The 24,241-nt window shown below is 38.9% G+C and overlaps 4 protein-coding genes and 1 long non-coding RNA gene across 5 annotated transcripts in view; 2 read left to right on the top strand and 3 right to left on the bottom strand.

Moving 5' to 3' along the window:
* Positions 1-7,536, top strand: part of glis1b (GLIS family zinc finger 1b) — a 71,494-nt gene extending 63,958 nt beyond the window's left edge. The window contains exons 8-10 of the mRNA XM_079349550.1: positions 5,486-5,628; positions 6,423-6,578; positions 7,143-7,536. Coding sequence (XP_079205676.1) covers positions 5,486-5,628; positions 6,423-6,578; positions 7,143-7,279 — 436 coding nt within the window. The 3' untranslated portion in view covers positions 7,280-7,536. The remainder of the gene's footprint in view (positions 1-5,485; positions 5,629-6,422; positions 6,579-7,142) is intronic.
* A 257-nt stretch (positions 7,537-7,793) lies between these two features.
* Positions 7,794-11,335, bottom strand: elovl8b (ELOVL fatty acid elongase 8b). Its single transcript, XM_079349571.1, has 8 exons — positions 11,012-11,335; positions 10,852-10,909; positions 10,125-10,312; positions 9,851-9,931; positions 9,620-9,676; positions 9,415-9,529; positions 9,084-9,211; positions 7,794-8,997 (listed from the first exon to the last, which is right to left on the bottom strand). The coding sequence occupies exons 2-8, from the start codon at positions 10,907-10,909 to the stop codon at positions 8,833-8,835; spliced, it is 792 nt and encodes a 263-aa protein (XP_079205697.1). The 5' UTR covers positions 11,012-11,335; the 3' UTR covers positions 7,794-8,832.
* On the top strand, positions 9,148-9,736 carry LOC306827640. Its single transcript, XR_013779652.1, has 2 exons — positions 9,148-9,223; positions 9,600-9,736. It is a non-coding gene; the product is annotated as an uncharacterized lncRNA (long non-coding RNA).
* Positions 11,336-13,471: 2,136 nt separating the features above from the next.
* mutyh (mutY DNA glycosylase) lies at positions 13,472-18,945 on the bottom strand. The gene is made up of 15 exons (XM_079349557.1): positions 18,696-18,945; positions 18,246-18,376; positions 17,932-17,971; positions 17,773-17,846; positions 17,649-17,690; positions 17,489-17,560; positions 17,232-17,345; positions 17,047-17,144; positions 16,297-16,441; positions 16,092-16,179; positions 15,836-16,018; positions 14,545-14,690; positions 14,298-14,447; positions 13,947-13,997; positions 13,472-13,839 (listed from the first exon to the last, which is right to left on the bottom strand). Exons 1-15 carry the CDS (start codon positions 18,799-18,801, stop codon positions 13,705-13,707), a joined length of 1,575 nt encoding a protein of 524 aa, XP_079205683.1. The 5' UTR covers positions 18,802-18,945; the 3' UTR covers positions 13,472-13,704.
* Positions 18,946-19,218: 273 nt separating this feature from the next.
* armh1 (armadillo like helical domain containing 1) lies at positions 19,219-24,005 on the bottom strand. Its single transcript, XM_079349561.1, has 11 exons — positions 23,590-24,005; positions 22,495-22,563; positions 22,241-22,407; positions 21,866-22,062; positions 21,683-21,767; positions 20,653-20,772; positions 20,443-20,524; positions 20,097-20,226; positions 19,670-19,747; positions 19,488-19,569; positions 19,219-19,388 (listed from the first exon to the last, which is right to left on the bottom strand). Exons 1-11 carry the CDS (start codon positions 23,793-23,795, stop codon positions 19,360-19,362), a joined length of 1,245 nt encoding a protein of 414 aa, XP_079205687.1. The 5' UTR covers positions 23,796-24,005; the 3' UTR covers positions 19,219-19,359.
* Positions 24,006-24,241: the final 236 nt, after the last annotated feature.

Genomic DNA, 24,241 nt, shown 5'->3' with positions numbered 1-24,241 from the left:
TTTGATACCTCAGCAGTGATTGACGCAGGCTAATTGAATTAGAGTGGCAGCAGGGACGGCAGAGCGCTACATTAAGAGTTTGGGCTCTAAAGGGGACGTTCACCGCTCGTAACTTTACTCCATCTGTCTTCTAGCCATTATCAGTCTACAGCGAACCAGGAAATGAATGTCAATCTCGCAGCCCAAACAAAAACGTTTTTTGAGGAGGTAGCTCAAGGTAGAATGTCGTCAGTCCCACTTTTTGTGGTGTTCTGTTTTCAATGTCTTCATTGAACATGTCCGCACAAATAGTTAACACAAAAGCCTTAGATGAATATTTTTGCACAAAGAATGGTGATTATGTACAGATCAGTTGTGTTTGGGACAGTTATCTTTCTGGGACTAACACAAAGCTTTCAGGGCCCCCAAAACATAAAGCTCTTCACACTGGGGCCTTCAGGGCTGGCTTAGCTTTAGCTTAGCTTTAGCCAGGATGCTGTAGTCTGTCTTTCAAGCAAAGCTTTAGCTTGCTAACCAGAACCAGAAGCGTTCCCACCGGTCTGCGCCAAAGAAGCCCCCGTCATTCATCAGAGGGGCTTAACGGTCGGCTGCAAAGGGAGCAGATGAGAGGGGAGGCAGTGGGTGTTTGTGGAGATAGTAGTGTCTGTGGAGGACGGAGTCTGATCCTCGTTCCCTGTTGGGACTGAGAGTTGCAGGTGAAGGAAGATGAATGAGCAGCAGAGCAAGACTACTCATGAATCTTCAGGTTTCTTTCCATCCAATCACACCTCAGTACAAAGAGCCAAGACTCCAAGAGCCACTTTTTCACACAACAGGAGTTTATCAACTTGTAATGTTTTTGGACAATAGTCTGTATGGACAAATCTGAATAAAAGTTATTTTGGCTGGACTTCATGCTACAGTTAGGTCATGAACTTCACCTATTCCCAAAATGACATCATCTTTCCCATGTTACTCAAAGGGAAATTTATTTTTCAACTTTTAGTAAGTCATTGAGCTGGATTGTCAGTAACAAAGAGTGAGGTCTTAAAAAACCACAAGCTCATCACTTTGAACATGTTTATGCTAGCATCTCCTTCCAACATTATATGCTTGCAACAGAGGTCTTGCTAGAGACAGCACAAAAGGTATTTTATATATCTGTCCATGCTCATGCTAGCCTTTCAACCAGCCTCCATTTATTATAATTAGGTACATCAATCTTATAGCCTCACCCTAAAATTCCTTCAAACTCAGCCTTTAGGAATCAACAGGTCAAAGGTCAAATCACTCTCTCACAGCAGTAGGACAGGGGTGGGTGGGCTGGCTGGAAAAACTAGAGTAGTACAGGATGGTCAGTGGAGATAAATATCAGGTTAAAGATTAATGTGGAATAAAGATTCCCCTCATACCTCCAGCCTGAGCAGCAAGAGAAAAGGGGGAGGGGGAGGGGGGTGGCAGCTGGCAGTGATTAGCTTATGATTCACTTTAGCTGCACATAGAGGCAGCTTGTAAAAATATGAACAGTATAACTGTTTCCTGACTTTGTGCTGACAGCAGCTCCTGGGGGAATGCTGCTCTCTGCAGGACCACATGGCCACGCACTGGGCCTGTGCCAACCTGTGGATTAGCCACACTCACTAACAGCTAGCTTCTTCAGAGCTGGACTGACGCAGGGTGCCACACAAGCTTCCTCAAATTTGAAGAGGTAGACATTGAGGTCAAGTGCAGCACATTTGTAGTTAAGTACTTAAACTTGTCATTAAGATGAGCATTTTGACAGGTAAGTACTCAGAGAGAAAACCCTAAATGCAGAACAATTTTTCAAGAAGCTTTTCCAAAAGCCCTCAATCTTATCAGCTACATTTAAGATGTATCATTTATTACTGATAAAATGATCCATATTTCCACTTGTTTCAATGTAATACACATTGAAGTCAGGATTAAGATTAAGATTATTAAGATCTTGAACATGCAGATGATACCATATTTTAACATTTCCATATTTAATGTCATTGTTTTTAATTTTTCTCAAACGTTTTCGTAAAAAATACTTTTTATTTAAAAATCTTTTATTTTTATAAAAAAAAATTTTTTTTAAAGTCTTAATACGCTGGCATAGTGTCTGCCTTTGTTATTATGTTACAGTTCTGGATTATTCTACTGAAATAGGTTGTTGAGGTAAAAATAATTTAACAATTTTATATTAACTTGGTTAGTATATTCTTAGGATACAACATATACTTAGTTTACAACATGCTGTCATTAAACTAAATAAAACAAGTGAAATAAACCCATTTTGATCTTCTCAGTTGTACTATTATATGACTGACTATGTTTTCTAAATATATAGATTCTGTTTTTTTCTGAGGAAACAGTCTAACACTTCACTTTGACTGTCATTGTCTCACATCTGTCCAACGGTTTATGGTCTCGGGCCAACCAGTCAGTATTCAAATCTGTAAAGGGCCTTAACAACCAAATAAGACATCTTACAGAAAACAAATAAGACATCATCACTGTATCGTTTTAAGTAAATACAAGATTTCAAGGTTTGAAAAAGTTGTTGACTTCTGTTATGTAAAAGGCACACAGAGACGACAGGGCTGCAGCAGAGCAGCTTCAAGTGGAAACTGTAAAGTTTCCTTTTGCTAAAACAGTTTGTTGTTTTTTTTGAAAATCCTGAAACTCCTCAAACTTCACCACTTTTATGGAAGCCTCCAAATCCTGGTTAGTTCAGCAACAGACCTGTTCTCATATTTCATTTTTTAAGCTTTCTCACAGCTATCTGTGTCTTATTGTATCTTGTTGTACCACCTAACATTTCTTCTTCACTGTTTCACTTTTATTTACACAAAAGCCCATCTAGTGACAAGTGTTGTAAATTAGCATTTGCTATCAACACTATGATATTTGCATTGGATGGCTGTTTTCTGTCTATGTATATTGACTCATCCCCAATATAACAAGTAAACAAATAGTCATGCCAATACAGCATATTGCTATTTATTTTAACAGAAATGTTGTGGAAAGGAGAAATGTAAAGTTGATGAAGTACCAGTACTAAATTAAATTGCCTTCAAACTGCCTCTATTTATTTTAATTTATCTCATCAATGGCTCATGGGCTTTCTCTCCTCAGAACTTTATGGGACACATTCATACCTTTATGTTCCAGGCAGGAAAGGAAACATACAGGAAATTAAAATATGCCAAAATGTCTTATTTAAAATTGTATGAACTGTGTTAATGAAGGCAGAAGCACCAAGAGTGTGAAGCTACTGTAGGTTTTTGGAGCTAAGTCAAAGGTTTATTAAATGTAGTTTCAAAGAATGCATTGAACTATTTGCACCTTTGTGTGACATGATCAATCCTTATAAGCCATACTCTTTCTGCCATATGTCATACACTAAGACAGATAGTGAGTGAGACTCCAGCCAGTCCAGTAGTGAGCAGTCATCTGAGGGCTCGCCTGCCTCCAGCAACACCCATGTCATCACATTTATATACCGCTTACAGCAAACCATATGCTGGTGCAAAGCAGCACATAGTAACACAGCAGCAGCATGTGTTGGCATCCCTGACATGCACTCATGAGAGGGCACTAACTAACTGTTGACTATTTTTGGGAGTGATTAGCCTTTCCTGTTTTTAAAGGCAGGATTTGAAGCAGATTTCTGTTCTATTAACTTAATGTCAAGAGTACACTTCTTTTGACATTTGTCATTAATTTTTATGTTAAACATTTAAGTAAATAAAAAACACATTTCACCAAGGGAAGATCCAGCATTTGCCCTCCCCATTGGCCACCCTGAAAACCTAAACAATGATTGGCTGCCTTCCTTTGAATACTTTTAATTGTTGTTCAAATAATTGTGTTCCTTTTTTTTTGAGTTCTTAAAGAATTAGGAGTAGAATATTAGTTGTTAAAGTTACAAATATACACACATCAGAAAATAAGATTACTTTGATTACTTTGAATACCAAATATATTTGGCAGATAATTGCAAGAAATAAGATAACATTTAAGATAACACAGGACGTCATGATGTGTTTAAAGTAGATATGATTAATGGAGATAGAGCGTAATTAATGCCATAAAGTTGTGAGTTTGCGCACACCCCTTCATAAAGCCAACCCCAAATTCTGCATCCACCCTTGCATTTAATCAAATATGGATTGCATTCGGTCAACAGCGTATAACACATTGGATTCTGAGCATTAGAGGTATTACTCTAGGAAGTTGTTTTTCTTTTTTTCCCTTTCAGTTTTTGTGCCAGGCACAGCTAACCTTCTCATGGCTCTCGTCTCACATCAAGACTGCAGACATGAAAGTGGTATCAGTTTTCATTTAACTCGCAGAAAAAAGTTGTATTTGTAAGAAAAAAAATCAAAGTTTTCCTTTGGAGAGATTCAATTCAGACTTGTGCTATTCTTATGGGAATGTCACTCCTCATCACCTAGTGAGACCTCAATGGGGACTTTTTATGCAAAGTTGACTCAGGTGTTTAAGGCATGTCTTAAAAGAGGTTTTATAATTCTACTAATGTTTGGACAACTTTGATTTAAAGTGGAATTCCCCTTAAAATACATGATGTAGTTCTCCAAATATTGAAAAACCCTGTGATGTGCACTTTGAATAAATAACAACCACCATGATATCAGCATACTTTTGACATTAGATGATGTGTTTTAAAGAATGTGGTCTCCAATGCTGCTGACAGTTTCTACACAAACTCACTAAAGCATGCTGCAGTCTTTCTTTTTATGCTGCAAGTTTTAATGCTAAATGGTGGCTTTACCATCAGTTGGTTTTATTGTAATATTTAACCATTCTCTCTGATCTTTATGTTTTGGTTTTCTTAGCGCACAGTATAACTCTCAGATGTTTTGACAGTGACTCTCCACTTTAAAGAAGTTTGAGATTTAAGACAGCTAAACTAGAACTTTTTTTAAATGATCAATACCCACAAAAATATGCTGCTGTGGTGACTAGGATTGTTCTCCAGGCTGTTAAAGTACACAAAGTCACAAACATGTCAGCTTAATATTTCTTCCCTCTCAAAAAGTCAAGAATGTAAACACTATATTGCTTTATTCAGTCCACACAAAGCCTGTAGTTTCTGAAATTGTGGGCTGTGTGCTTGTGTGTGCATGTGTGCGTGTCTGTGTGTGTGTAAAGAGGGGGTCGGTTTTACTTGAATGCACACTCTGCTGTTTGTTGACTTAAGATCATAATATGTGGTAGGAGGACGATTACATGTGGGGAGCCCAAGTTTCCACACGCCTGGAACGTTTTTTTCCTCTGTATGTTTAGGATCTCTAAAATGCTCTGCTGGGTTTGTCAGGCCGTGTGGTTAGCAAGCCAGAGTGTAGCTCTCCAGGTCTGATTGGGACGTCACCAAGCATGAAGCATTTTATTGAAAAATGATTGAGGTTGTCTCGAAAGGGAACAGATCTAGAGGTCTAAATGTACGAATCACACATGAATCCTGTGTCTCCTCCAGAGTGTCGGGTCCCCTCCTTTCTCCGGGGATGAAGGGAACAGGGACGTCTCCTCCACCTCCTCCTCCTTCACTGGAGAAACAGCACGTCCACCCTCATCACAAGCCCTATTCTCACTATCACCACCATCAGCCTTCCAATGACGGTAAGAGCAACCCAAAGACATCCTGCTGGATAGCTTGTTTGAGGAAATCTGCTTTGACTTGAATTTGAAAAATATTCATTGGCGTTTAAATTTAATATCCTGATTTTTTTTTTCATCCTGCGGCAGGTGGTTCAGAAACATGTATTACTTTCATATAACTTCCTATAAGAGCGCCCCTGTGTCCTTTTTTCAATCGCTTACTGTACCAGCAGACCCACATGAAAGGTCTTGCAGGGAGGAAGTTGTCTGTCAGAGCAGCAGTTCTGCCCCCGAGTGTTTTGAGGACGTAGGAAGATTAGAGTCATAGAGACAGAGCAGGGAAAACCACACGCCGGAAGCCTTTTCCCTACGCTGAATTAGCCAACAAAATGCTGGCTCATGTATTCAGCTGTCTCTCAAAGCATGAACATGGCTGGCTCAGCTGTCAGTCCAGAACTTTTTTTTCCTAATGCCTTAGACACAGGGTTTCACTGTTTTCCCTGTTAAGATCTACACATGGACGTCTCTGTAACCACGTCGCGGTCGGGGAGTGGCGTAAAAGGGCTCTGCGATAGACTGCTTTCCTATTATTGTGACTCCTGCGGTTGTACAGACTGAGACCATTGGGACAGATGTTACATACTGTGGGGCTGGAACAGTTAGAAAAAAAGCATAAATATAGTATTGTCATAAAGTTGAGATCCACATCAGGTTTCATCTGGACGGAGGGGATGCTCACTTACATGTGAACCAATCAACCATATGCACTGGTGGCAGTCTGTCAAGTCTGGCTTCTATTTTTCTCTGCCTCCTAGAATACCAGGCGAGCTTTCAGAGCTGCTTCCACTTCGGAGACTCGTACAGGATGGAGCAGACAGTCAACGGCCTCCACGTCCCAGGAGAATCTCACGCCTATAATTCCCATCAGCACAACGGCTTCCACATGTCCACCAGCAACACAGGTACTCAAGGTGAGTCATTTGCCAAATCCAAAGCACAACTATAAAGCCCTAACCAATGAATGGCCACAAACTTAAGTGTTGTCAGGTGTGAAATGTGTGTGTTTCAAAAAAAGAGGGAATGGGACTTACTATAAAGACATGACACGGTGCACAAAAAACATTTTCCCCTCAAAACTTTTTAGACACTACTTTAATATGCATACATCTGTTAATAAATAGTGTGTGTATGTGTGTATGTGTGTGTGTGTGTGTGTGTGTGTGTGTGTGTGTGTGTGTGTGTGTGTGTGTGTGTGTGTGTGTGTGTGTGTGTGTGTGTGTGTGGGTGGGGGGGGATTCTGGGAAGAGCAGAAGTTAGCAGAAATGGGGACACAAAGAATCGGAATCATCCCCGTCATACACACCGCGAGCTAACAGTAGCATAGCAACAAGCACTCACATGTTTTTGCATTCTTCTTGACCTTCTATGAAAAGACTTCTTCTGTGACTTGACCTGACGAGAAGTCATTTCAATTCATTGTGATCGTGGAGATTGGAATTGTGCCATTCATGCCAGAACCATCTCACCCGTTCCAGGCTTCAGTATGACCCAGGAGCTTCAGGGCGGCGCAGGGTGTCAGTTCTCCTCAAGCCCAGAGGAGAGCATCTTCTTCCAGGTGGGCAGCTTCGACCGCAGCCTGGGCCACATGTCTTCTGTCTACACAGAGACATAGAGCAGCACTGGAGCATGGCATGCTTCAGCACACCTCCTCTACTGGTCTGCAGTCCAAGTCTTGCCACAGACACGAGGAAAACCAGCAAGATGGAACAGACATTCACTGCAACAAGTGTGACTTCTTACCTGTCTCTCAGTGGTTAAATTACAAATCAGGCTTTTCTAATTATCCACAGAGGCGATACAAAGTTGTACTCCTTACAAACATGTCTGAACACCACTCACGTGAGGCAAGTTTCAGAAAATAACCACAATTTGATGTTTGCTGTTTTTCCATTCTATAAAAGGGATAAACAGTTGATTTAGCACATGATTGGTTAACGATTACGATTATTCGCAACCACAAAAAAAAAAAAAAAAACACAGAAATGATGTCATAGTGAGGCCATAGTGATGTCAGTGTTTCAGGAATGTAGCTTGGGATATTTTGAGATTTACACAGTGAGTCTTTGTTTGAAACTTACAGTGGACCTGGAGATTCAAGCATGTGAGCATTACACAGGCATGGTGGGTTTTTAAAAAAAAAGACATGATGCATTATGGGAATTGGAGGATTTAGTATTGATAGAGCTTGACCTGTACGAAAGACTTAATTTCTATTGCATCATTCTGTGTTTAATCTTGCTCCTTTAAGTTTTGGATTTTAATAATCATCCACTGCTTTTTTAGCAGGAGACCTTATGACCTTTTAAATTAGCCTTTTTGTCCAACATATGAGCCCTAAAATGCAGCTTGGGAAGCACGGGATACAAGAGGTTTTCAATACTTTTTAGGGAAGGCAAAAAGGGACAATCAATTCAAAATTTTAACTCTCTTTAAGATAATGAAAGTAAAGCAAACATGGTCTCCTTTAATGAAATTATTTTTTAAAAATATGTACCCTTTGTCATTTCAGCATCCATATGATTTTTCACTTTTGTGGAGAGTAATTCAGTTCTCAAAAAAATATCATTTGCTCACACTGTTGCAAAGACTTTCACACATACACAGTCCATCGGGCAATCAGTTTTTTCAGCCTCAATATATTCACTGTAATTATTACAAAATTGCCGTCTGTCCTCTTCATGTTTGTCTCTGTCATCTACATCTTTCAATCTGTTTTAGACTGAAGTGTAGACAGTCATATACTTTTGCTGTGTTGTTGTAATGGTGAAAAATGGTGTTTGCATCTCCATATTTGTTATGTGATAATTTTTTTTTCTTTCATTTTTGGATTCATCTCTGGAGGAGGGTCTGAACTCAATGATTCAGCAATAATACAGAGAAATCAACCTACTTTATTATTATTATTATTATTATTATGTGTAAAAATGTACAGTTTGTTTACAGCAGTCATTTGAATGTTTGTCATTTCTCTATTAAATAATAGTATGATCATGATGAAGCATGTGTCTCTATATAAAGTACAAAATAATACTACAGTTCATGTGGCTCACTTGCACTTATTTCCCAGTCTGTGGACATGTTGCTCTCTCTAGTGGAAGCTCATGAGTACTGCAGACAGACTGATAACACTTAGTCAGCTTCTTTCATAAAGTGTGCTTTTCAGTCCTATTTATGCTTCTTCTTGTTGAGGTAGCTCTGATAGTAGAAGTTACTGAAGAGGATGATGAGGGTGACGCAGTAACCAAACACAACCATGTTCATGGAGTCGGGGAAGTCGCACTCTGTGAACAGGTTATAGCCAGTGTGCAGGAGGAACAGCAGAAACTGCACCTGGGGAGGCAGATTGGAAAGCTCATAATGCTCTGCTTCAAGAGGAAAGAGTCTGTATCTCCACAGTTATTTCATGCAAGACTAACCAGCTGAAGAGACGTGAGGTATCTCTTCCACCACAGGTACTTCTGCATGTGAGGGCCGATGGCAGCCAGGCCGTAGTAAGAATACATCACAATGTGGACAAAGGTGTTGACCAGGCCGATGAAGAACGCTGCAGGAGGAGGTATAAAGAAAGGTATTAAAAACATGTTCAAAGCAGCTTTGTGAGGCAGCAAAATAACATTACAATTAGTAATATGGTTTAGTTTCAGAGCTTTCCACGCACAATAGTGTGTGAGGAAGCTGATGCTACTTTATCAGAGTGATAATCAGTTCCAATTTAGCCCATTAAATGGATAAACATAGTTGTCTTACACTGTCCTCCTGCCACATACTTGACTCCCGCCCACCAGTTGAATACCATGGTGGCGTGATGATAAACATGAAGGAAAGTCACCTGACTGTTCTTCTTCCTCAGGATGAAGAAGAACTGCTCATGGAGATAAACAGAGGACACGATTATATTTTCAAATTCACATTTTGACACCTTTTATTTACAGTGACGTTTCAAATGTTGTACCGTGTCAGTGAGCTCTATGACTTTGGAGAAGAAAAACCACCAGCAGACTCTGGCCATCTAGAAGTCGAACAGGATGGAGAAAAGTGAACTTTATACATTAAACACTTGCATCCCTTATGCTTCATACTGTATTGTCAGCTTTACTGTTGATGGCCCAAATGTGGCTTCTGTTTCTTTAGATTTATGCACAAACGCAATAAAGACACTAAATGTTTAATGTCAGACAATTACCCTCAGTGCGAGTGGGCTGGTGCTGTAGTCTACAGGCTGACAGAGGAGGCTGTAGTTCGAGAGCCAGGATGTGACCAGGAACTGTTAATAGTCATAGAATTAATTTAAAAGTTACAATAGTCATGGATATCATGAGGCAGAAAAGCCCCACAGCAAGCAGAAACTCAAAGAAAATAAACAACATTTTGGAAATAAACCAACATGTCAGGTAAAATGTAATGTTTCCATCAGCACTGTGTTTGATCTTTTACAACAAAAAGCAGGACAAACACACCTCGTAGAACATATAGGCAGACAGGCCGACCATGGCAAAGTTGTAAACAATGAGAATGACTCTGAGGTCAACAGGTTGTCTGTTTTTCATCAGTCGAGGGCCAAGCCAAACCGCACCCAGGTAAAGCAGGAAGATGATGGACACAGGAACAGGGGAGTAGACCAGCAGCCACGGGTCCGTCCTCTTATCTGGAACATAACAGAGCCCTGCATCAAGAACTTCTGAGCAGTATTTAAGATATTACACATCTCTGACTAGAATTTAACATTCACCACTGTTTAAGGTCTTTTTTTAATTCTCTGCACAGAAAACAACAAATGTTTTTTTTGTTTTTTTGTCGTTTTTGCCATTTTTGTATGAATAAAGTAACCTGTTCAAAAATATTTGATATTCATTTTTGATCTACATACATATTAGTCAGTGTCCATTTGTGTCTCATATTGACAAGAACCTAATTCATTCTCTATCCATTTCCCTCCGCTATCTGTCTCCTACTCTAACAAGATAAGGACATTAAACAGAGCTATGGGGACAAATCATGTGAAAAACCACAAAGCGCTCATTGTGATGGCAGGCCAGGAAGCACATCTGCATTCCCAATTCCCACACACTGCTTTTTTTAACTTTTTTTTTTTTTTTAAACTGGGCATGTTTTCTACAATGCAAAGATTTGCTGCAAAACTAAAGCTTGACTTGAAAAAAATGGAAATAATAATTACTACCATACCTCCATTGTCCACTATTCTCTGATGCACAGATAGGACAGTTTCCCACGCAGAAGCCATCTGAAAACGTAAAGACAGTATAAATTAATTCAAGGAGGAAACAAACTCAAATGTGCACAGATTGAACACAAAAACCGACTCATTAATAAACACGTTGCAAACCGTTGAGATTTTAGTCTCCCCGCTGGAGGAGGACCTTTGGACACGTCCTTTGTCAAGCAATTGTGAGCAAAGTTTAACGTACAACCCGCCCTGCGTTCAGCCTGACCCAGATCTTCCTCTGTAGTGAAAAAATGAAGTCAGACCAGAGGGACCAGCAGTACAGGAAACACAAATACTGCAAGAGAAGTACTGTTAAAGTTTAGGTTGGTCTTCTGCTTCGGCGACCTTGAATGTAAAAAAAAAAAAGTAGCTTATGGTCTGGTCTCCTTGGATCACTTCCTATTTTTCTTCTTTTTGGAAGAATCGGTTGTTACAGAGGGCGCTGTTTCCATGCGAAACTTGACAGACCGACTGTCCTTGCTGATTTGTCATTGGTTGTTTAAGTGCTTCCTTTTTGAATACTGATTTTATTATGCTATGAGTATAATATACTGCATATATAGCCATATCCACTTTCTATATTTCTCCCACTCGTAAAGATAATAAATGTTAAACAGGGTTATGCTGGAAAAAAGGTTTAATCAAACAACAATTAAGTATTCAGACATGACTATTTACTGAGATTATATCATGATCCATTTAAACCCAGGACATTAACTGAGATAGTGATAAGCTAAATAAACACAAAATCATCATTTATAGGGTGCTTTCAATTGTGAAGTAGCTGTCCCCAATCCTGACCCTGAAATTTCAATTTCTGCAAATTACCACTTAAAACATTTTTTAGATGTTTTTCAATGGTGTAATTTAAAAGATCTTTATGATTAAGTTTAAACAGAGGTTGATAGACTTAGATTTGTTGTGGATTTAATTTTGAATTCAAAAACTATGCTAAAAAAATCATGTCCCTCATTTTTATGTCACTACAGAAACACAAGAGTTGAAGAGCCTTGGCTGAGCCTAAATTTAAGTCACACCCCTGCATTTCTGACCAGGAAGTGATATTGTATCTCTGTCCTCCATGGCTGCATGATAAGCAGCTAAATCCCATAGTTTTAGAAAAAACATGTGTTCCAAAGTCCCAAAATCAGTTTGTAACTTTAAAAAGTGTCACTACCTTACACATATTCTCTTCAATTATGTAAACTCTTTCAGCTTTTATGCAAGATTTGCTTTTATGGATGTACAATTGTTCAAATATGCTAGCCATGTGCTTGCTAGTATTCTGTAGTTGTGACAAAATGTAGTTAACTCCCATCATTTAGAAATAAATTTGTGCCAAACTTATATAAACTTTCTTCAAGAATCATCATTTCAATCATCTATTTACACCAAATAACCAATGATAAGTAATGTTTGTACTATAAATGGAACATTTTTCTTCAACATTAAATTATTTTATTGACCAAAAAACACGTCAACATCAGGCGTGTTATGAGTTAATATTAAGTAATAATGTTGAGAGAATATGATAAATCACTGCAAAGAAAATACTCGTCACTACCGAAAAACTGGATGTTTTAACAAAATTTAAATACACCTACACATCCGAGATCTGAACGAGTAAAGTATTCTTATCAAATACTTTGTTCTTTACATAGTTGAATGTGCTGACAACAAAACCACACAAAAATGATCAATGGAAATCAAATTTATTAACCAATGGATCGGTCTAGATTTGAGTAACACTCAAAATTAAAGTGGAAAAACACACGACAGGCAGATCCAACTTTGATGTAATGTCCTTAAAACAAGTCAAAATGAGGCTCAGTAGTGTGACTGGCTTCCACATGCCTATACGATCTCCCTACAACACCTTGGCATGCTCCTGATGAGGTGGTAGATGTTCTCCTGAGAGATCTCCTCCCAGACCTGAACTAAAGCATCCGCCAACTCCTGGATAGTCTGTGGTGCATTGTGGCGTTGGTGAATGGAGCGACACATAATGTCCCAGATGTGCTCAATTGGATTCAGGTCTGGAGAATGGGCGGGCCAGTCCATAGCATCAATGCCTTCATCTTGCAGGAACTGTTGACACACTCCAGCCACATGAGGTCTAGTATTGTCTTGCATTAGAAGGAACCCAGGGCCAACCACACCAGCATATGGTCTCACAAGAGGTCTCAGGATCTCATCTCGGTACCTAATGGCAGTCAGGCTACCTCTAGCGAGCACATGACCCACCGCCAAACCAGTCATTCTGGAGGATGCTGCAGGCAGCAGAAAGTTCTCCACGGCATCTCCAGACTGTCACGTGCTCAGGGTCAAATTCCAGATTTGCCAATCTTGGTGTTCTCTGGCAAATGCCAACCGTCTTGCACGGTGGGAACATGTGACATAGATTGTCAATCAGTGTTGCTTCCTAAGTGGACAGTTTGATTTCACAGATGTGGGATTGACTTGGAATTACATTGTGTTGTTCAAGTTGTTACCTTTATTTTTCTTTTTTTGAGCAGTGTATATAAATTGTGATTTGCAGTCAGTTCCAAAAAGTTGTTGCCCAGGCTTTTTCATGCAAAGTGATATTCTTTCTATTTTACGGTACAATTTTATTGGGATAAAACATTATTATGATCAACAGTTTAAAAACATACAGAGCTGACATAAACAACACAAAAGTTATACATGTTAAAATACATTGATAAACATGATCACCTAGGGTGTTAGGTCTTCACTAAAAAAAACAAAAAAAAAAGTTAACAGAAGCAACAGACAAAAAGAGAGGTAAAAAAGAACAGAGAGAATCTGGCACATCAATCACATTCGTCCTTCACTGTCTTAAAGAAGGAGCTGAGGGAAAGCTGTCTGCTGCTCATGTTAGCTGCACCCACTTTGGATTTTTTTGTGGTTTCATGTTTCTTGTCGGCTTTTTTCTTCCTTTTTGCATCCTGTGAGAAAAGCAACAACAATTCATAATTGGGGAATTTCTTTTTTTGGTAAAAGATTTGGCACAAGGTCTATTTTTAGTTATCTTGTCATACAGGGAAGTCCTCACCTTTATTGTTGGTTCTTTTTGATTGTCTACAGAATCACAAAGCTTGATAATCTGCAGAAGAAAAAAAACGTTGATCAACATGTTAGAGATTTTTGTGAATTTTTCATTTAAAAAAAAAAAAAAATTCACAAGATTTATACACTCCTGTTGCCAACATTTTTAAAGACTGGATCCCCTTTCCAAAACTGTAGCCCACGCCTGTAATGAGAAATGAAAAACTACAAAAAGCATCTCAGTGTTGAAGAGCTTTCTGCTGTGCTTTCGGTGTTCAGGTCCGTTTCTGGTGCAGCAGGTACTGTTATCCAATCCACACAAACACAAACACAAACACTGAGTGAACAAAATAAAAACCTTTTTTACTCCAGTGGACACAGCAGCTTCCTGCAGAGCTGATTTGGTAAGCCACTGTGCATTTTCAGTTGGTGTTTGTGTGTCGCGGTCCTTCAAACTCAGACTGTGCACCACATATGTCTGATGAATGTGTGAGAAGATGTGAACAACCTGCAAAGAGGCAACCAATGATCAATCACAAAGAGCTAAAACAGGGTCCTATTGAGTTTAATTTGCAAAAACTATGGATATAACAGATCACCCTCACCTCTCCCACAGACTTGAAGTTACTTTCAGTCACGTTAGTTCCCACTAAGCTGCTGATCTCTGAACATAGCACCCTCTTGTGTTTTATCTCAGAGCTTTTCTCTTCCAACAGCAGACTTGGAAACTCCCACAGGCCTGCAAGCAAACCTGTAAAGACAGAAATACACAAAGAAATACCTCATTTTATCTGCTTTTCTTTTGCGCATTTTGGATTTCTTTAACGGTTGCCATTCTAACATTTAACTTCAACACATTTTCTACCAAAACTCAATCTGTGAGGAATACACAGTATTTAGAGCTGCAGTGATTAAAAAGTCTACAACAAATATAGACTGAGCGCTGACCTTTTTTGTTTCTTTTTTTCAAATCTGTTTTAAGTGTAAGGCTTTTTAATTGAATACACAGAATAGACAATGAGAACAAAAAGAATATTTAAGGGAAAACTCTTAACATAGATTATTCAGAAGCTGCATGTTCAAAAGCCTGTCGACAAGCTCCTCCTCCCCCAAGCATGTTCATACCATCAATATAACTACACAAACATATACATACATAGAAATCAATAATAATATAGCAAAATAAATGATTAAATATGAAGAATTATAATTCATGCATCCAGGTTGTCCTGTATGTCAATGTCCACTTGCTGTTACTCCATCATTGGGCTTTCACACTTAATAAGTTCATAATGACAGTTAGATCTCCTTATCTCATCATTTTTAAAAAGAATATTTTACCCCAAAGAGAAAGGTTTAGTCCCTTCTACCTCCCGAATTGATTTTTGATTTCTTCAAGTGTGTGTCTAAAGTTTGTTAGTTTGTTGTCTTTATGTGGAGCCAAGAGGGGCAAGGCCTCTGTTTAGCAACCAATTCACTTTGTATCCAGAGAAAATGGAGTAATCGTCTATTGTTGCCAAGAAATTACTAACTGACTGGAGGCGCTGGGAGAGAAACAAGATAATATCTGCATATAGTAATACTTTATGAATTTACAGTGGGTACGGAAAGTATTCAGACCCCTTTACATTTGTCACTATTTGTTTCATTGCAGCCATTTTCTAAAATCAAAAAAGTTCATTTTATTTGTCATTAATGTACACTCAGCACCCCATCATAACAGAAAAAAAAACAAATGTAGAAATGTTTGCAAATTTATTAAAAAAGAAAAACTGAAATACTTTTAGTATTATATGTGCTGGATGAAATGTGGCCAACCCATTCCCTTTTTTAGCTTCAAAGCTTCTTGTTGGAGAATATAGGTTTCCTGCAGAAACAATATTTGACACACCTGACCTTTGTTTGGTCTCTGTGTGAGCAGGTACTCGTCCTCCCCATCCTCCCCCGTTCTGATCACCACACAGGTCAGTGTCCGCTCCACACGAGGAGGCTTCTTTGCAGGCTTCCTGGGAAAGTTCTGAACACCCAGCTTTTCATCCCAAGGCTCAGAGGGACACAGTGGGCATGTCCCGCTGCTTACTGAAGCAGAAGAGAGTCCTTCAATATGACATCATGGCAAGATGGAGGTGTGTGAGTTTGGAGGGACACTTACTACACTCTTCTATGTCAGGCAGGGTTGATGTTTTTTTCTCCAGCTTCCCCAATAGCCTCAGGGAGTTTTTCTCTTGTTTGACATGAACCTGCACATGTATACATGGTTTAAATCCACCTCCATGTAAAGTATAACGAAAGACAAAAAATAATGGCAGCACTATCATCTAGTATATCACTGGTTTAGCACCTAACATGCTTCTTACCTTGCTGTAGGAGCGACAGTGAGTCTGTACGGGACACTGGCTGCATAGTGGTCCTTTAGGAGTGCAGACTCGAGCTCCCAGCTCCATCATAGCTTGGTTGAAGTCTCCAGGTCTCTCAGGATCAACAAGCTTGTGAACTAGACTCCTGAAATAAATGTATGTATGTTAAGAAGCCCCATTTGGAGAACTTTAGTACAAACTTTTAAACTATACAGTATGTTAATATTTACAAAAACTTCCTTAGGTATCAATGCTTCTTTTAATATTGTTATTTGATTATAGAAAACTGATCTTCATCTTTAAAGTTCAGAGAGTACATTAATATTGAAATAAATGTAAGAGGGTAAGTGTACTGCATCTTTCACAAAATCTGCAATTAAGGATATAAGATAAGGCAGAGGCATTAAACCCTTTAAATGTATTGTTTTAACACAGGGTGGATATCTTCAATTAGGCCCATCTCAGATCTAATTAAATGATGATGTTCCCCTTTATCTGAGGAAATATCCTATTCACAGGTATTGTCTTTGTAGACATCAAATAAACTGCTACACATTTAAGTTGTTTTTATAAAAACAGAGAAACTCGATGAGGAGAAAATGACAGAACAGTTATCAGGGTCAGACATTTTAGAGTACGCAAAGCTGACATAAGAAGGCAGCGCAACATACAGTTACATGGATACAAATGAAACTCGGTGTTGCACTCAAAGTCAATACTCAATTAGAATATTTTGAAGTTGAATCTCACCAGAGTGCTTCTGTTACTGAAGTACTTGTGCTGTCAGCTCCAATGGCTCTCAGGCGACACAGCACCCGAATCACATTGCCATCCACAGCTCCAGTAACCTAGACGTCAGATATCTTTGGATAAACGATACAATGCAGATATAGACGCGTGTTTCTCCAGATGTTTTTGTGTATAAGATGACCAACCTGGCCCAGTGCGATGGAGCCGATAGCTGCAGCTGTGTAGCGCCCTACTCCAGGCAGCTGCTTCAGCAGGCTGTCAACTGTACGAGGCATCTGTCCTTTCAGCTCCGACACCACCTGAAACAGACCGCTAATACAATTTACTCATTCTTGACAGTCGAAGGCTCACATAATAAAGGTAAATGTTTGTAAAAAATCTTGATTTTCTCAGAGTAAAATGCAGTTTCACGCAGAGCAGGTTTTCAGATCACATCACTTACCTTCTGAGATCCTTCATGCAGTCGTTTCCCTCTGGAATAGTAGCCAAGACCCGCCCACATCTGGTTCACTTCCTAAACATGCACCACATAGATTCTCTTATTATTCTATTTTTTTTTTTAAATTGATCATCAATTTCAGTTATAGCTTTTTAGTCATCACCTCTAGTGTTGCAGCTGCAAGATCCTGAACCGCGGGCCACCGCTGAAACACAGAGAAGGAAGAATTTCAATAGCACATATTATCTGCACAACAATGAATACGTCACAAAAACAAGCCAGCCCACCTTCATCCATTTGTTGTAGTAATCTATTACTGTGGCAACTTGGGTCTGTTGCAGCATGATTTCTGACACCCAGACTATAAAACAAATCGAGAAAGCATTCTTGATAAGGAGGTCAGAAGCTGTTTGAAAGGTGATAAAAACAAGAAGATGTTTTCTTACCTGCATAAGTCCTGATGTTGAGGTCTGACTCTGTCACAGCCTGTACAAAGAACAAAATGAGTCCATCACAGGTACAAGTCAGCATTTTCTTTTCATTCCTTGATTTATACAATCAAAATCTGGGCAGTGCATCTGTAAATGAGGAACAGGAATCAAGACCAAACGTTCAACAAATCAGTAAAGACACAAACCTCTGTGACAAGTCAGTTTGATGTATGCTGCAGGACGAGCTAAAGTTATTAGAAAACCTTCTGTATTGTCATCACAATTTATTATTGAAGACGTAAAATCAAAGTGAAAAGGTATTTATTTACCAGAGTCCTCCATGGCAGCTCTCTTTTCTCCTTATCATACCAGGTGAGGAGGTGAGAGCGCAGCAGAACCACATCAGCAGGATCAGGGAAAGTGTGGTACATTGACAGTGTACTGTCATTGTTGGTGTCCTCTGGAAGACCACAATCACCATTTTAATTCAACTATAGAACAATATACATTAAAATGTTTGTTTTTTTTAAATAGAGCTTTTAGGATACAGGGGGGATTTGTTCCGAAGTTCAGAAGTGATTCTAAATTCTTACAGAAAAAGTGAACACTACTACAACACTATGTGCACATACTCTGCACTGTACATAATGTTAGTTGCTATGTGCATACTGTTTATATTCTTATAAATACGTCGTATTCAATGCTAAAGTGAGGCTCCAGGGATCTACCGACATCGTATGACTGTACTGTATCAGGTGTCTCCTTCATGAAGTACCTACCTTCTTTCACAGCTGCCTCTGACTTTTTCCGCTTTGGCTTTGCTTTGTTTACTATCTCTCGCCCGACTCTCTTTCCTTTGTGCATCGTTGAACGTAACTTGTTCATAATTAAATCACCACTAAAGTGGGTCTATTCATTTCTTGTCGTACAGCAATGGGCTGTGTGTGTGGTGTTTACATCACAGATTCATTTTAGCTCCCGCCACGTTATGGACGGAGAGTCGCTTCTCATCCAATCAGCTGCATGGAAACAGGGGGACGCTCTCAAGACGTCATATCCGGTAGGAGGGTCTTAATTAAAGTTACATACAGCTCTGCATTAACCCAATGTGAGGTTGTGTGAGTATTATGACACTTTTGTCAATAACATACGGTATTTTAATTTAAATATATACCCTGAATTATAGTTGTATTCTATATTGCTTATTCAAACAACAAGTTTGACACAGAGAAATACATGCTGCATGTTTGAATCAATTAGGATATTTATAACAAAAAAAAACACTGATCTCTTTGACGTAGATTATTTATTTACAAAACAGTTTTTAATTGTTTTTTCAATAACTTAACTAAAAAGTAAAAAGGAAGCAGAGAAAATGTAATAATAAATCCAATCCAACATTTTCACATGAATCTGCCTCAATTTTTAGAATTGTTCCCCCTTTCATCCCTCAGATTTGTCACCATCCAAACCTGGAAAGAAAAGATTGACTCAATAATTCAGACTTAGTAGGGACACGATAGATAAAACAACATTTGAGCAACATAAAGAGAACCAATCACAACCTTTACCTCCAGTTATGATCAGACTGTTAGTAAGCAAAGATTCTGCTTGTGTTTCATCCATATTCATGTACAACGTTTCAGCTTTGTTCTGCAAAAAAGTGTGATGAAATCAGTTAGTTCTGTGTTCTAGCAGCTTCCACTCTGACCATTTTTCGAATCACATCAATATGTCAATATGTAAAGCTTACCACAAAGGCTTCAAACAATGTACAACCCATGACTCTTTGGACTTTTTCCTCAATAACTGGGTATGCTCGGACAAAGTGCTGGTTAAGATGAGTGTAAAGACATTCAGAATTAGTGCTTATGGACATTTTTTGTTTGTTTACACATTTAAGAGATACAGTAGCCTATGCATGTACAATATGTTAACATACAAAGCCTTTTGCTCTATTTCAGGAATGGGATAGAAGAATGCGGATATAAGAATATAACAAACATCACTTGGTGGAGCAGCATTTAATGGCTCAGATTCACGGAATGCTATCAAAAGAATGCAATACAAATGTAATCTTAACAGTACTTCAGTGATTTTATAAGTTAAGCAGCAAGTCAATACAAAGGTTGGGTATAAACTAACACTTCTGACTGTCTTTTGAGAACAAGCATGTGTACCTCCAAGGCCATACTAGCTTGTATCTGGGCATCGGTGTGCTCTTTGTTGGCCAGAGTGTGAAGAAGATGTTGGATCACTCCAAGAGAGAGAAGCTCTGAAGAAACATCTGGCCTGTCCTCAGCCAGCAAGCTTCAACACAGAGAGCAGTCTTAACAATGACACTGAGAAAATTCAATTCATTATATCAGTAAACTTGTTATATACTTCCCATTCATTTGACAGATTGTTTTTACACACACTTTAAAAGAAAATTGGTATATTATGTGTAACTGATAAACTATTATTTTTAACACACACACACACACACACACACACACACACACACATACAGTATAGGGGGCATACCGTATAGTTTTAGCTGCGGCAGCTTGTTGCACAAAAACAGGTAGAGGTCCAGTCTTCTTGATTATCTCAGGCTCAAATGGGACTGTATGCATAACAACAATATAGTAATATTAGATGTTTTGTATTATTGCTTCTGCAATTTATTATGCTATTACATAAACAACTTATAAGACTTGAAAAACAAAACATCCATTGTCCAAAAGGTTATACCGTCTGTATTCAGCTGCTGCATCTGTAATTCTTCATGAGTTGGCTTCAGCAAAGAAACCAGTCCGCTGAGCAGCAAAGGCCTCACATCGTAAGACATCAGGAGTAAAATCAGATTTATAGCTGCCAAAAACATTTGCAGGTAGAGAATTGCAAAATGGTTAATGGACTTGAACTAGTATAGCACTTTTTAATTATTCAGTGCTTTTTACACTGCAGGTGACAATAACCCATTCACACTACATTTACACACTGATGCAGAGGCCGTTAAAGTGCCCATCATCCATGGCCAAAAGTTGTCCTTAGATCCTCGTAAAGAGTCTTATCTTTTCTAATTTCCGATGCCGTGGTTGGTCTCTGACCCAGAGTTTAAAGGAGTGTAGGGCTGAGAGTGTCAATTTAATTAAAACCAACCTTCTGGCTAAAGGAGTAACACAAGCAGTTAGACTAAGCATTAAGATTGTTGTGTTTAGGTTCAACACTCAAAATGGCTGTTAGAGGATTTTGAGCAATTGGTCTCCAAAGTATTTTATGACAGAAGTGCATTAAAAATGGACGACCAGTAACCCGAGGGCTTTGGACAGCGCCAGAATGTATGGGCAAGTGTTGCAAGTGAAGTAGTACATCTTTTAAAAGGATTATCAATGGATTAATACATTTAGTGCTCATGCATAAACTGTACCATGCCGAAGCACAACTCTTTCAAGCATCAAAGGAAGTGTTCCGTGCTTCAGCACAGATTGTAGCCCTTACACCATGAGTCAAACAAACGGGACTTGAGGCATGTAAATGTCAGCTGAATCAGGCAGCGTCTGGCACATATTCAGAAAAGAGGTGTGATACAGCTGTATCAGTTGTGCATTAAGATGGGCCTGCCACGCCTCTCTTAATGCATTGAGAGATGCGATAAACGAAAGATTTAAGTATAAGTATAATAATAGTTGCACAGAGCAAGCATAACAAAGAAATCACAGAGAATAATTAGAAGCAGTTCATCAGCTGACATGTTGTTTGAAACTTGTTCTCTGCTTACCTTCATCTTGAACCTCAACGTGCAGGGACCTGAGCATATTCAGCAGAGGCTCTATAATGCTGTGATGGGCTGTGTTCATTTTGAACTGTGAGACAGTAAGATATTTCTTATATGGGCTACTGTATATACAAAGTAAATCCTTTTTTTTTATAAATCTCGGATGAGTGTGAACTCTTTCTTTACCTGCACAGTCTGTAAGGTGCACAAAACCAGCTGCTGGACCTTTGGAGAGGAACAGGTCATGAGAGCAATCAGACTTTTGTATATCTGGTTTTGATATTTAGGGTTTCCTTTGGACAGGCTCTCGAGCAGGGCCCGAGCTGTCTCTTGGGTTTTGTCTGTGTTTGGCTTAGCCAGAAACTCTGCTATGGATTTCACACCTGTAAAAAAAGACAACTTGATCAAGTATTTTGATAATCCATATAAATGTAGAAAGATGTCGTGTAGTACTTGCCACTGGAGGTAATGTATCTGCATGACATGAAATACAGCTGTATGCAATGCACTTATTAAATGTGTAGTGTATATAGCAGGATCTTTGTATTCCATTAAAATTACCATTGCTCTCACAGATGAACTCTTTGTACTTTCGACCAGCATTTGAAACTGTGAGCAGAAGACGGAGGGCTTCAGCCTTCTTCTCCTCTTTAATTTTAGAGTGGCTTAAGATCTCCAGCAGAGTGAGCACACCTCCATCGTAAAGAAACTCCATCAGGTACTGATCACTGAATGAAAGAAAAAGGGGTCAATGATTAAGCTAGAGAATGTAAGCACAGATCAAATATTTTGCAGAAGTACTTGATGAAACTCACTGGCTTGAACTGGAAAGGAAAATCCCAATTGTTTTCAGTTGTAGTCCCAAGAATGTCTCAAACATGTATCTGGATATTCAGTGAAGGGCGAGGACTATAGGTTAAACCAAAACAGAAGTCTAATCTTGAGCAAGCCCATAGGTCTTTATTTATTGGTCTGTATTTTGTTGCATCCCCAAAGTAGTTTATTCTGTGCATGTGTGCAATAAAGGAGCATGACATATAAGAAATGTGTACAATTATTCACAAACACATCATTATCACATTATAAGCATTAATGACATAATAGGGCCATAACGTTTTTGTATGGTTTCATACAAACGCAGATCAGACCTCATGGTTTGCTTGTAACTTTTTTCTCTCACCGTAATTAAGCAACGAAGAAGAATAAGTATTCACAACAAAACACATGGAGAAAAAGAGTGTTCTGGGTCCATAACAAATCAGAGAAGCATTGTATTATACCTCCAAGATTGTTTATCTTATTTTTTCCCTTACAATACAAGTCTGAATTTATCACAATAATGTTTTTTTTGTTTATGATGTTATATATTTTATTTAGCATATATTCTTAACCTTATGTGAAAATGTTGGATTTGATTTATTATTACATTTTCTCTGCTTCCTTTTTACTTTTTAGTTAAGTTATCGAAAACCAATTAAAAACTTTTTTGCAAATAAATAATCTACGACAAAGAGATCAGTGTTTTTTGTTATAAATAGCCTAATTGATTCAAACATGCAGTATGTATTTCCATCTTTTTTTGTATTCTTCAGGACTCAAAAAGTGTTTGTCCAAAGTCACAAATTTAAACAAAACGTTAACATTTTCTGAATTTTTTTAGTAAATGTGCCACATTGAAATGTAATAAAAAGCCCAAGAAGCTGATTTAAAAAAATCCTGCCTCTGATTGGAACCAACCAACCAATAGCCAACCATTGTATGGGATTCTGGAGTGGCGCTTCGGGTGGTTAATCAAAAGGGGCCCAGAACATGCTTCTAGTCACACCCCTGCACGGGCCATCCGCGCCTCCCCGGTGGGTCACGCGCCACAGTTTGAGAACCATTACATTATAACATTAACTAAAGGATACGTAAGTCTCATCCAGGTGGTGACTCGAGCCAGGAACAGGCTAGCGACCTGAGCAAACTCCAACTCTAACTCATAAAATGTCTTCCCTGTGTTCTGAGTCAGAAAGGTGTTCAACATGCGGCCGCGGACCCTCCTGTCACCTCGGTCCCATTCCCGGAGAAAGCTGAGCACTCTGCCAATACAAGCTTGATCTTCGTGTGTTGACATATCAGTTCGTCCTCCTTCTTTCGAGCCAGCAAATTCACATAAGCAATAAGAGGGGTTCCTTTTCCAAAAGCGAGGAGAAATCGAGGCTGGAGTTAATCTGCAAGTTCTTCAGTATAGAGAGCTATAATAACTTAGACTACTGTTCAAAACCACTCGTTTTCCTCGAACTTGATATGCTCCTGAGCTGAGGGATGGTTGCTAAGCGCACATGTAAACACAGCCCTCACACACACACACACACACACACACACACACACACACACACACACACACACACACACATTGAAGAAAACCTTTTGAGACATTCATACATTTTGGTGATGATTAACACCCCTCTAGTGGGTGTTTTGATTTCTGTTTACATTTAGTCATTCTAGTCTGTACACATACAAGAGGAGGAGCCTTATTTAGAGACTTACCAAAGCAGCGTGATAAACCAGCCTAGG

The sequence above is a fragment of the Symphodus melops genome, assembly GCF_947650265.1.
Source record: "Symphodus melops genome assembly, chromosome: 8".
NCBI classification, from domain to species: Eukaryota; Metazoa; Chordata; class Actinopteri; order Labriformes; family Labridae; genus Symphodus; species Symphodus melops.
This window is presented reverse-complemented; position numbering and strand designations above follow the sequence as displayed.